The following is a 12,662-nucleotide window of genomic DNA, read 5'->3' as shown; positions in this document are numbered from 1 at the left end:
CCTCCTGCCTTGGCCTCGACTGCCCTCCTTAGTTGATTCCTCATCCTTCAGGCCACTGCCTAAGGGTCACCTCTTCAAGGAGGCCTCCCAGATTTACCACGCCCTCTTCATGGCCCCCATCACAGTTTGTACCTGAACATTTATTAGTGTGACTCTTTTTTGTTTGGTTGGTTTTGTTTTTTCCGTCTTGACCACTGGACTATGAGCTGAGGAGGTCAGGGACAGACGAATCTTGCTCCTTGCACAGACCAGTGCCTAGAACAGTGCTTAGAACAGATTAGGCACTATACAAATATTTGCAGAATTAATTAATGTACATATGGAAGCAGAGGTATCCCTGAGGCCACTCCCGACGTGGGTTTAACCTCTTCAAGTAGGCTGTAGGATTCGGGGCGGGGGGTGGGGGAGAGGGGCTGCTCGGTACTCGCGGGAGCCCAGAGACGCACCTCCTCCTTTGCAGGCACGGCCCCGCCCCGCGTTGCCAGGCGCCCGTTGCCATGGCGCCGGTCGCCACGGTGGATCCCCTGGATCCCCGGCACCAACAGCACGCCCTCTGTGCGCTCATGGCCCAGCTGGGCGCTCCCCCAACTGAGGGCACAGAGCCAAGCCGCGGGCACGCGGGACGGTCAGAGCGGAGCAATGGGGGCATCGCGGGCCGCAATACGGACGTGGCCGAGGCCGCAGCCCGGCGCCGCGGGACGGCCAGGGCGCGTCTTCCACAACACGCTGCTCTTCCACTGGAGGAGGCGGGAGCGTAGCCACGGACGACGCAGGTCGGGCACGGGCCGTGGAACGAGGCCCAGGGGCGCGGCCAGGACTCGGGCCTCCGGTTCCGCGTGCACCCCGGCCCGGGCCTCCGGCGCGTCCTTAGCCCGGACCCCTGCCTCTGGCTCTGCCGCTTCCCGGGCACAGACCAAGGCCCCCCAGCCCCGCCTCCATGCGGGACACAGCCCCGGGCCCCGCCCCCACACCCGACCCCGGCTCCGGCTCCGGCTCCGGCTCCGGCCAGCGCCCGCGCCCACGGCGCGCGCGCCCGGCTTCTGTGGCCGCGCCCTGGCGGTGGCGCGCGCGCTGTCCTGGAGGCCGACTTGGAAGCCCATCTGGAGGCCGACCTGGCCCGGCAGGCATTGCGCGGGCAACATGGCGGCCCCCGGCGAGCGGGGGAGTTTCGGCGGTGGGAACCTCTTCTCCTTTCTGCCCGGCGGCGCGCGCTCCGAGGTGATGGACGACCTGGTGACGGACGCGCGCGGCCGGGGCGCGGGGCGGAGAGATTCCGCCGCTTCGACCCGGACGCCAACCCAGGCGCCGGCCTCCGATTCTCAGGTCTCTGTGGACACCTTCCGGGGGCGGCCCTGCCGGGCCTGCGTGGACTTCAAGTCGTGGATGCGGACACAGCAGAAGGTGCAGATGCAGGGGGGCGCCACCTCCCCTCACAGGCCCGCGAGCCCTGCTGACTCCTAGCCCCGGCCCCCACACCTTGTTCTCAAGCACCCCAGGCAGACTTCCCAAGGCCCAGGCCGAGCGTTCCCACAGGCCCTAAGCCTGAGAGACTTTGCCCCCCGGGTTTGGCTGTTCCTGAATCTTGCCCCCAAGGTAGCCCTGGCCTTTCGGCTCTTAGCCACATGTGCGCTGGATCGGCCTCAGGACTTATGTCTCCAGTCAGCGGGCCTCCGGCTGGTGGGGAGAAAAGGGGAGCTTTGTAGGTTTCTGGTTGGGGAAAACCGAACTGACCCTTGGTCGGCCTTCTTCCGCAGCGGGACAGCAAGTTTAGGGAAGATTGTCCTCCGGATCGCGAGGAACTGGGCCGCCACAGCTGGGCTGTCCTCCACAGCCTGGCAGCCTACTATCCCGACTTGCCCACCCCAGAACAGCAGCAAGATATGGCTCAGTTCATACATTTATTTTCCAAGTTTTACCCGTGTGAGGAGTGTGCTGAAGACATAAGGAAAAGGTAAGTTGTGTCTGCACAGTCTGCAGGCAGCAGAGCATCCCACCTGGAGCCTGGGCCTGGGGCCCCTGGTTGATGTCATGAAGGGGAGCCTAGAGAAATAAGATGCAGAGGTGGCAGAGGGTTGCTGAGAGCAGGGACCCCTAACAGAGAAGGGATTGGATCATCTGAGCTATCTTCTTTCTCCTCAAAGGCCAGGCTGTCTGGGGCTGCTGCTGGGTACTGCTTTCTGCAGCCACAAGGCTCCCGGGGAGGGCTTCCCTCATGAGATCCCTTGCTAAGCACTGATGGAGGCTCTGGCAGGTTTCGGAGGACTCCACTTTGCCTAACTTCTGGAGCAGGACTGCCAATTTCAAGACCTTGGGAACTCACTGCTGTTGCTTCCAGGAGCCACCTTTTCCTCACTGGGGAGCCCAAGAACTGTTGTTTGGCACCCATGGCGTTTCTGGGCTGGATGTGGGGGGCAGGGCAGCCCTTGCTGTTTGAAGCCTGGGCATTTAGAACAAGGTCTCTTGCTGAGCTGATGCAGCAGGGCCACAGGTGCTAAGAAACAGATCCGGTTTTCAGTTTTGCCTTTATGCCAACCCCACCCCTTCCACACACTGCCTGGGGCCAGGGACGCTGGGGTGAGGATTCCTGATTGTTACCAGGTTGTAAAGTTGAGGCCTCTGCCTCAATGTCGTGCCCAGGGCTCTTGCCAGGGTTTGCAAAGCTCCCGAGGTGAGGGTTTGAGCAGGCTTAAGAGTCCACCAGGCCTTGCTGCTGCAGGGTCTGCCCCCTTCTGGGAATTCAGAGCATGAGGGCACTTCTGGGTGTAGCTCACAGCAGTGCCCCAGCTCTCCTCCCTGAATTGAGCAGGCAAGGAGCTGGTGGGGCGGGGACAGTGGGAGCACTGACTGCCCTCCTCCTCTGTGTGCTCCCCCCCACGCAGGATATGCAGGAACCAGCCAGACACTCGCACTCGGGCCTACTTCACCCAGTGGCTATGCCGCCTGCACAACGAGGTGAACCGCAAGCTAGGCAAGCCGGACTTCAACTGCTCGCTGGTGGACGAGCGCTGGCGCGACGGCTGGAAGGACGGCTCCTGTGACTAGAGGGCAGCCAGAGCCTGTGGGCGGCCTGGCCAGAGAGGGTGAGGCTTATTAAAGTGTGCGTCAGAGCCAGAGCCTGCCTTGTCTCAGTTGGGTAGTCCCCAGACGCTACCCATGGAGCCCTTTCCCTCTCAGGTTCGGAGTGTAAGTGGGGGTACCCGTTGCAGGCACCCCGATGGCCTCCTCCTCAACCCGCGCCCTGTGGTGCTACAGGTGAAGGAGGCAGGAGCAGCCTAGTCTGTCCCTTCCTCAGGATTTGGCCTCCCGTCCACTCGACACCCTGCTGCCTACTTCCTCGCACAGGAAGGTGACAGGCCTGGCTGGGCTCCCCTGTCTCGCCCCTCCAGGCCAGGCCACTGTCTCCCCACCTTGTAGCTAGGGACAGCTAGTGGTACAACAGGGACGGTAGCCCCAGAGGCTGTGTGCCATTTGCACTTCAGGAAAGAGGCCTGGGGGCTGAACTCTGCTGTGCGCCTTCCGTCTGGCACATGGCCTCGCAGAGCCGTCCCAGGCCTGTCAGAGGAGGCTCCGTGGAGCTTGAGACCAAAAATAAAATGCTGGAGAAATGCCTGAAGACCTGGCCTCAGTGTGTTTTGTGCTGGGATTTGCAACGATGGACAGGGCCTGCCCTCGTCCCTCTGTGGTCTCCTGCTTCCTCCTATCTGGGTTCTGGCTCCTTAGGAAGCGGGAGCAGTTCCAAGGCAAGGGTGGGCCAGGATGTTCCAGGAACACCAAAGAGGCTGAGTTGCTGGAGCCAAGGGAGGATCAGAGAGGTGAGGGGAGGTCACATGACAGGAAGTCCTCAAGGCCCCAGCAAGGATGTGGTTTTAACACCCAGCTCCCATGGAGCATAGTGGAGGGTTTGGAGCAGAGGAACGGCAAAATGTGACTTTTGAAAGGTCCCGCTGGCTGCTGAGCTGGAATGAGGCAAGCGTGGGCGAAAGGAGGGGGGGCAGGCACCCCTGTGGCAGCCGAGAGGGAAGCTTGCCCCAGGACGAGTGGGAGGCCTCACCGGATACACTTGAGGTGGAGCCCAAGGTGGCTGTGGGGTTCTGGCCGCTGGAAGGAGGGAGTTGCCCAGTGTTATCAGTGAGATGCGGAAGGCTGTGAGTGGAGCAGGTTTGGGGGTGACCTGGACCCAGCTTTTGGGCCTTCACATACCCTCTCAGCCACGCCTGCTCCCAGGCATTGGCTCCTAGCTGGAATGGCCCAGCAACAGTGCGCCATACCCCTGTGGTCCTGCAGCTCTCACCTCTACCCATGGTGTCTCGGCTCCTCCCTGGGCAGGGGCCAACCTTTGGCACAGCCTCCTCGGCATCTTTACCCCACTGGCCCCACGGGGGTGCTGGCTTCCTCAGGGGCTGCCCAAGGGGCCAGGTGACAAAGAAATAGGAGGCAGGGAGCAACCAGCAGAGAAGTCACTGCTCTTTCCTCCTACAGATGGACGTCCCCAGCACAGGGCTTGTCTCTGGCCTTTCCCGAGTCACCTGTGCGCTGGGAGCCAGCAAAGCTGTGGTCAGCTCAGGAGCACGCCGTCAATGTTTGCTCTCCCTCCTTCCCTGCCTCACTTTCCTTTTTCCCTAACTCTGGCTTCCCCAAAGTTTCACCTCCCAATAAAACTCTTTAACTTTGCCACAGATTCTGTTTTCCAGACTAAGATGAGTGGGACTCTAGTTCAAGGGAAAATTCTGGCTCAAGCTGTTAGCATGGAGACCAAGGCAGTGAGCATAGAGCAGGGAGAAGAGCCCTAGGACCATGCCCTGGGACCCTTAAGGCTCAAAGGTCACAGATGGAACAAGAGGAGGGAACCAGAAAGAGATAACAAGAAAGGGCCCATGAAGTAGGAGGAACACAAGGAGAGGGTGACATCAGAAGTGTTCCTAGGAGGATGGGGACAGGATGGCAGTGCCTGCATTGCCCCTGGGACTAAAGGGAGCAGTGACAGCTGGAGGGGAAGTGGGCTCAGGAATGGAGCAGGTTTAGGCACTGATGTAAATGATCAAGTAAAAGGGGGAAATGAATGGTGCATGAGACAGAGAGGAAACTGTCACTGACAGGGGAGAGGTGATAGGATTGGATGCAGTGTCATGGAGTCAACTAGTGGGTAGCACTTCTGGCCACACCTGCCCTGGCACAGTAGGGATCTGGATTTGAATCCCAGCTCTTCACTTTCTAAGTGTGATGAAGGAACTCAACCAGTCTGCCTTTTGTTTGTTTAAATTTATTTATTTATTTATTTATTTATGGCTGCATTGGGTACTCGTTGCTGCACGCGGGCTTTCTTTTAGTTGTGGTGAGCAGGGGCTATTCTTCATTGCAGTGCGTGGGCTTCTCATTGCAGTGGCTTCTCTTGTTGTGGAGCACGGGCTCTAGGCACGCAGGCTTCAGTGTGGCTCGTGGGCTTAGTTGCTCTGCGGCATGTGGGATCTTCCCAGACCAGGGCTCGAACCCACGACCCCTGCATTGGCAGGCGGATTCTTAACCATTGCGCCAGGGGGGAGCCCTTTTTTTTTTTTTTTTAATTTGGCCAACTGTGTAGCTTGCAGGATCCTAGTTACCCAACCACGGATCAAACCCGGGCCCTCTGCAGTGAAAGCATGAGTCCTAACCACTGGACCACCAGGGAATTCCCACTTGCCTATTTACCATCTGAAGAATGACAGTAAAACAGTCCCTGCCTCCACAGGTCATAGTGAAACACCTGGCACTGTAAATGCTCAACAAATGCAGACTTTCCTCAATGTCCTAGACAGAAACAGGAGTCATCTGGGCCCCTGCCAGGCTGGCCTGGAAGGAACATGCAGGAAGGGACCTTGTCTAACCTGGGGCTGGGCCATCTGTGGCAAAGACCCAGCGGGGGTGCTGGGAAGCTAGGTACCCACTCTTCCAACTCCCCATCTCTGACGCTTCTCCCCACTCCTTGGCCCAAAACTAAATATGTCACCTGAAAGTCAGTTGGGGAGACCCAGGAGTGTGCAGGGCTCAGTGAGCGCCCTTGGAATGACAACATCCAGCCAGAGGAGAAGAGTAGAGATGCCCCAACTCCCACCCATGTGTGCCTCTGGGCTCTGCCTGCCTGGACAAGTGCCCCTGAGGGCAGAGGCCATCCTCTCTCCCTGTTAGGGAGGATAGAATGTGAAGGAGAAGCTAGGGTGCAGTGGGAAGTCATGGGAAAGGCCCCAGTAACCTCCCTCTGGTCTATGGGGACCAGAGGCAGGAAGCTGGGTTCCCTTTCCCTGAGGGCTGGGGGAGATGCTGGAGCCCTTGGACTTGTTACCTCCTTAGGCACTCAGGAAAGGGCCCTGTACAGAGGAGTGGGGTCATGTCGGTCTGTCCACCCACGTGGCTACAGCAAAGGCTGAGCCCAGTGTCCACCTGCCCTGCTGACTCCTGACTACTTGTGAGTGGACGTGGGGGACTCAGCCCCTTGACCCCGCCTCCTGATGGGGACCTGGCGGATGGTCTCCATCTCGGACCCTGGTCCTGCGGTGAGAGTGGGTGGGGTGGGGTGGAAGGTGGGCAAGGTGGAGGGAGGTGAGGGCTCCAGCCCTGCGCGCGTGGACCAGAGGGAGGGGTGTAGGCTCGGTCCCGCCCCGCGCGCCCCCGCCGCGCACTCCCGGAAGGTGGCGACGGCAGCGGCAGCACTGGCAGCATCGGCAGCATCGGCAGCAACCCCGGGCGGCCTCGGGCGGGGTCGGCCCGACGGACAGAAGGACAGAGGGTGCCGGGGGTACGCGGCCCGCCCGGGCTGGCCATGGAGGGAGCCTCGTTCGGCGCGGGACGCGCAGGGGCTGCCCTGGACCCTGTGAGCTTCGCGCGGCGGCCCCAGACCTTGCTGCGGATCGCGTCCTGGGTGAGTGGCCCCGGCCCAAGCCCCGCCCCGATACCCCGTCCCACTTCGCCTCGCCTCCCTCATCCCTATCACCTGCCCCTCGCCCCCATCCTCATCCTTGCCGGCCCCTCCCCCGCCGGCCGCAGGTTGGGGTGACGTCACCGGGCAGGGCGCGCCCACCTGCGGGCGGGGGAGGGGCCGGCGGCGACAGCCGGGTACCTTGAGAGGTCACCGCCCGCCGCACCCACCTCCCAATTCTTCCTTAGGTCTAACTCAATCCCCTTCCTCAGCCCTCGCTCGGTTTTTCATGTGCTTACACCCTGGAAGCGGGCAGGGGTGGGGGCGGGATTCGCGGAGGGGCTTGAGCGCTCAGCCTCAGCACGAGTAAGGGGTACTGGAGCCGAGAGAATCAGGCAGAGCCTCCCCCCTACTTCTGCACGCAAATCCCCCCGGCTCCTTCGAAGGGAGCTGGCCATTCCCAGGCCCCCCAGTTGCAACTGTGAGTTGGGGGGTGTGCTCTGGGATTCCTCTGAGTGGGGCAGCTGGAAGGGGCTCTACACTGGGAAGGCTTCCTGGAGGTGGTGTGGGAGGGGCAGATTTAGAGGAAGCCTAGCCTACTGGGGCAACCTTAGGCCCAGTGGCCTGCTCCTCCTTCCCATCCCTCCAGGCAGGAGAGATGGAAGGTGGAATGCTGAGTTCTGGGTTTTGTCCACCTGGTGGTGGCTGGTGGTGGCACAGGCACGTACTCACCTGTGTTCCCGGAGGGCGCTGCCCAGGGTGGGGCAGGGGCCCTTGGGTGGAGTGACTCTGGCCAGACCAGGAAGTAGGGACCCTACGTTCTGGTCCCAGCTCTGACCTGACTTGTGGACCAATCTGTGGGTACGTGTCCATATCTTCCACCTTGGTTTCACTCTTGACTAAGTCTCTAGGAGCTGGGGCTGGAAAGGAGAGAAATAAAGTTGAAATTAGAGGTCTTTTTTTTAGAAATATAGGGCTGCCCAGAGCTCAAAGAGCAGCTTCTGGTTTAAAAGGGCTGTGGTCCACTCCTTTGCCTTCCAGCCCTCGTGGGCACAGGGCACTGAGGTTTGACTGAACCCCAGAGGTCAGCGGTATCGCCTTTTAAGCCCAAGCACGTATGGATGGTGTTAATTAGCCACAGTCATGTGGGGCCATCATCCCTGGAGTGCCCACAAAGTGCAGGACGCTGGGTGGGCATTATTCCTGTCCCCAGCACCCCATGAGTTGTGCCTGCTACATTTAGCATGCTAGCAAACGAGGCTGCACAGCTCCCAAATGCTGAGGGTGGGTTCCACTCAGGTCCTGGCTGACAGCTCTGTGCAGCTGTCCTTCTGCTGCCCGCCCCCCACCCATGCTCCCGCCCTTCTCGCCTGACTCCACATCTACTTCCCCTAGCCCTGCTGACTCAAGCCTGGGGATCACTGGTCCAGGTGAAAGCTCCTGTTCCCACACTCTGGAGTGGGCCATGGGGGACACTACGGGCTCCACAAGGTACAGAAGACCCAGCTTGAATGTCAGCCCTGGCTCTTATCAACCATGCAACCCTCCACAAGGCACTTCACTTGTTGGAGCCCCGATTTCCCCATCTACAAAGAGGATAAGAGCAGTGGCACTCTTGTGGTTGTTTGGAGGGATTCCATGAGCAAACACATGTAGCCATTTTAAGCACAGTGCCTGGGCACAGTTGATGCTCACTAAATGGTATGTTTTGTCCATACTTACTAAACTTGAGGTAGATATTAAGGGAGGAGGTCCCCGAAGACCCCCACCCAGAGATAGATCCTGTGCTGCAGGGGAACGCAGGGACACTCCCGAGGGCATGGGCACTCACGGTGGGCTAGGAGGCCTCGGGCCTCGACCAGGAAGGGGCCATCGCAGGGCCCTGAGAGCTCCCGCCGCCCACAGGTGTTCTCCATCGCCGTCTTCGGGCCCATAGTCAACGAGGGCTACGTGAACGCCGACAGCGGCCCGGAGCTGCGCTGCGTCTTCAACGGCAACGCGGGTGCCTGCCGCTTCGGCGTCGCGCTCGGCCTTGGGGCCTTCCTCGCCTGCGCCGCGTTCCTGCTGCTCGACGTGCGCTTCCAGCAGATCAGCAGCGTCCGCGACCGTCGCCGCGCGGTGTTGCTGGACCTGGGCTTCTCAGGTAGGCGGGGCCGTGAGGGGCGGGGCCTGGGGAGCGCGCGGGGCTTCTCTGGCGGGCGGAGTCGGGAGGGCGGGTTTCGGGGCGGGGCCAGAGGGAGCGCGTAGATTCTCAGCCGATTGGGGCGGGGACAGGTCCGGGCGGGGCGGGGCGGGACTGGGCGGGAGGGGTCGGGTCCTCGGTCTGCGGATTCTCTTTCCCGGCAGGTTTGGGCCGGGCGCCTCGGTGCAGCATCCCTTGACCCGCCCGCCCACCTGCCCGCAGGGCTCTGGTCCTTCCTGTGGTTCGTGGGCTTTTGTTTCCTCACCAACCAGTGGCAGCGCACGGCGCCCGGGCCGGGCACGACGCAGGCGGGAGACGCGGCGCGGGCCGCCATCGCCTTCAGCTTCTTCTCCATCCTCAGCTGGGTGAGTGCGGCCGGCAGGGACTGGGGCCAGGTAAGGGTTGGGGCAGGGTCGGCCGGCCCTGGCTGACCCCGGACTCCCCCTCAGGCGGCGCTTACCGTGAAGGCCCTGCAGCGGTTCCGTCTGGGCACCGACATGTCGCTCTTTGCCACCGAACAGCTGGGTGCTGGGGCGGGCCAGACCTACCCAGGCTACCCAGTGGGCAGCGGTGTGGAGGGCACCGAGACCTACCAGAGCCCGCCCTTCACCGAGACTCTGGACACCAGCCCCAAAGGGTACCAGGTTCCTGCCTACTAGTGGCCAGCAGGCCCAGACCAAGGCACAAAGGCTGCCCCACCAATGCAGGATCCAAGGCTTCCTGGGACCTCCCTCAGGTCCTCCTGGCCCAGCAGCAACGTGTGGATGCTGTGGGCCATCTGGGGCCAAGAGAGGGTAGCCTCCAGGGTGCCTGGGCTGTTCCCCGCAAGTTCCTTCGGTCCCTTTAGTCCCCAGCCCAGGGCCAGAGGTCCTGAGGAGAGAACAGCACAGCCCTGGGCACGTGTCCTTCAGCCTCCAGTGGACCAGCCTAGGCAGTGGGCCATTCCCCTCATGAGCCAGCCAGGCAGGGCTCACCTGTACACTCTGGGGTCAGGTGCAGGGGCTTCCCTGGACTGGGGGTGACTGGGGGAAGGGACACCACCCTCACCCCGTGGCCACTGTTCCCCATCCCCTGTCCCTGTGGGTAGTGGTGGTCCTTGCTCTGTCCTGGTGGTTCACCCTGTAGTGCCACGAGCTCTGTCTGGAGCCTCCCTCCATTTCCTCTCACAGGCTCACTAGAGTAGCCCAGCCCTGTCGATGTTGTGATTGTGCTCAAGTCTTCAGGTTTCACCTCGTAGTTCCCCACAAGTAGCCCCTCTTTTCTGTGGCCCCAGCTCCAGCCCTTACCTGCCTTGGCCCAGGCCCTTGCTGGGGTGCGGGCAGCTCTGGCCAGGAAAGCACAACATGGCTGTAGGCCTGGGCCTCAGCCCTCTCCCAGCCCTTCAGTAAGACCTTGCCCAAGGGAGGCTCCAGACACCTGGGTGCCCAGCAGGACACACCCCTCACGAGGAGAGAGGCCTAGAGGCTTCACCTTCCTACCGTGCCCTGGAGACAGCCATTCCCCGCAAACCCCTTTACCTCGGCTCCCTGGACTAGTCCCTCAGCTCCCCACGCTGCACCCCATTTTAAGGCCCAGCCCAAGGTTGGGGGTCCCTTTGCATAGCTGAGTACTCATGCATTGCTCAAAGCTGGCTTTTCACATTAAGTCAATACCAAATGCGGTTGCCACATTACATTTTTACAGACAAGACGCCTCCCTCTGGAGTTGCAGTTGAGTGACAACCCTGTACATTGTAGCATAGACCAATTATTTGTGGATATTTAAGTGAACATGTTTACAATTTTTGTATATATGGGTCTCTCCCTCCCTCTTCTGAAAGAACAATCCGTGATTGTGTATTTTCAGTGTCCCATGTTCCAACTGCAGCTTCTTTACAATAAAGACTGTAAATGAGTTTACTGTGGCCCAGACACTCTTGGAATCCTTTCTACTCCTGCCCCTCCAGTGCCAGAGGTTGGGACCTGAGGGGCACCAGGGCCAAGAATCCAGAAAGGGGCACAGGGAGGTGGAGACCAGGCTGATGCCCATGTTCTGGAGAGTGCTGGGGAAAGCAGTCGTGATTTCTCCAAATGTCCGCTTCTTACTGTCTTCTGCTCCTGGGACCCCACCATGTGTACCATGCAGCATCCAGAGCCACATTCCCTGGCCAACTCCCCTTTGGAGATTTCCCCAGCTTGGTCTTGTTTACTTTTTTTTTTTTTTTTTTTTTTTTTTTTTTTTTTGCGGTACGCGGGCCTCTCACTGCTGTGGCCTCTCCCGTTGCGGACGGGAGCACAAGCTCAGCGGCCATGGCTCACGGGCCCAGCCGCTCCGCGGCATGTGGGATCCCCCCGGACCAGGGCACGAACCCGTGTCCCCTGCACCGGCAGGCAGACTCGCAACCACTGCACCACCAGGGAAGCCCCTTGTTTACTTTTGAATTTGTCTATTGGGATTCTTATCTCAGTTACTTTTTCATTTCTGACTTCTTATTGGTTAACCACATTCTGGTTGAATGAAGCAGGTAGGAGCTGGAGCTGGAATGCTGGCTTGGCCGTGTTCAGGCTTGGTCTTTCTGGGCAAGTCTCTCAGCTTGTCTGTGCCTCAGGCTCCCCTTCCGGAAAAGGAAAATAGTTAGTAGTTGCCGTCATCAAAGGTGCGGGAAGGGTTAACGTAAACCTGTGTGTGTTTGTGTGTGTATGTGTGTGTAAAAAGCTCAGAGCAGTGCTTGTTACACAGCAAACACCGCTAAGTGTTGCCTGGTATTGTTATGGTTCTTGCTTCTTTAAGAATCGGTATTTTCAATATTGTTCATGAGATAGCTCATCTTCCAGGTTACTCTTTGGGGGTGCTGCTTGTGCTCAGGTCTGCAAAGAGGGCATCAGCTATGAGGGGCTTCTCCGGTGTGGTGGGGAATGCAGGTGGCCTCTAGGCAGTCCCACGGAGAGTGAAGAGGGTGAAGGCTCTGTCTCCTAGTGGGCTCCGAGCATGGCCATCACCCAGGAACTTGCTTCAGTCTCAGCCACAGGCAGGCAGGCCGGCCCTCGGCTTCAGATAGGCAGTGCCCATGCAGCCGTGTGGCTCTGGCCTGGCCCCACTGCAGGCCACATCCCCTTCATCACCTGGGGTACCCCCTTCTGCTTCTTTTAGAAAGACATCTGTTTCTTTTCATCTAAGGATGTTGCCTTATTTGGATGTAGCTATGTGTTTAGACCTTTTTTCCTACTATTTATATGTGTTTGTGGCAGAAAGGGGAGAGTTCACTGGGTGTCTGGTTCCTTTTCAAAATACTGGATCCAAATAATTAAGTACAAATTATTTTCTTTCAGTATTTCAGATATACCCTGCACTGTTTCTAAATTGTTCTTGTTGATCTTTAGTAGCTCTTTCACTGGTCTATGGATTGAAACCTCGAGTCTGTGTGACTCCCAGGTTCTGGAAGAATAGTTTTACTGGGTACACAGTGTAGGTCAAGCATGGCTGTCTCTACTCCTGGAAGGCTTGGGCGGTGCTCGACCTCCAGGACTGGAGCCCAGGGTTGGCTGCTTCTTCCTGTGAGCAAGCCCAGCTGCCCAGCTCTCCCCACAGGTCTTCCCCGCCCCAGCACTCACT

At 59.6% G+C, this 12,662-nt stretch overlaps 2 protein-coding genes and 1 long non-coding RNA gene across 6 annotated transcripts; 2 read left to right on the top strand and 1 right to left on the bottom strand.

Moving 5' to 3' along the window:
* The first annotated feature begins 1,067 nt into the window (after positions 1 to 1,067).
* GFER (growth factor, augmenter of liver regeneration) lies at positions 1,068 to 6,533 on the top strand. Of its 4 annotated transcripts, none has more exons than XM_082644248.1 (4): positions 1,078 to 1,401; positions 1,755 to 1,951; positions 2,880 to 3,080; positions 6,325 to 6,533. In XM_082644248.1, the coding sequence occupies exons 1-3, from the start codon at positions 1,141 to 1,143 to the stop codon at positions 3,040 to 3,042; spliced, it is 621 nt and encodes a 206-aa protein (XP_082500374.1). In that variant the 5' UTR covers positions 1,078 to 1,140; the 3' UTR covers positions 3,043 to 3,080; positions 6,325 to 6,533. The 4 variants fall into 4 exon arrangements, with proteins under 4 accessions (XP_082500375.1, XP_082500374.1, XP_082500373.1 ...); XM_082644247.1 differs by lacking the exon at positions 6,325 to 6,533 and adding an exon at positions 4,480 to 4,671; XM_082644249.1 differs by lacking the exon at positions 6,325 to 6,533 and having other exon boundaries at positions 1,068 to 1,401; positions 2,885 to 3,613.
* LOC309816582 lies at positions 5,280 to 8,838 on the bottom strand. The gene is made up of 3 exons (XR_014296039.1): positions 8,721 to 8,838; positions 7,622 to 7,809; positions 5,280 to 5,497 (listed from the first exon to the last, which is right to left on the bottom strand). It is a non-coding gene; the product is annotated as an uncharacterized lncRNA (long non-coding RNA).
* Positions 6,581 to 10,970, top strand: SYNGR3 (synaptogyrin 3). Its single transcript, XM_082644245.1, has 4 exons — positions 6,581 to 6,892; positions 8,795 to 9,032; positions 9,294 to 9,436; positions 9,521 to 10,970. The coding sequence occupies exons 1-4, from the start codon at positions 6,794 to 6,796 to the stop codon at positions 9,728 to 9,730; spliced, it is 690 nt and encodes a 229-aa protein (XP_082500371.1). The 5' UTR covers positions 6,581 to 6,793; the 3' UTR covers positions 9,731 to 10,970.
* Positions 10,971 to 12,662: the final 1,692 nt, after the last annotated feature.

Source organism: Mesoplodon mirus (genome assembly GCF_964341445.2).
Source record: "Mesoplodon mirus genome assembly, chromosome: 15".
NCBI classification, from domain to species: Eukaryota; Metazoa; Chordata; class Mammalia; order Artiodactyla; family Ziphiidae; genus Mesoplodon; species Mesoplodon mirus.
The sequence above is the reverse complement of the archived record's forward strand: the minus strand, read 5'-3'. Positions and strand labels throughout refer to the sequence as shown.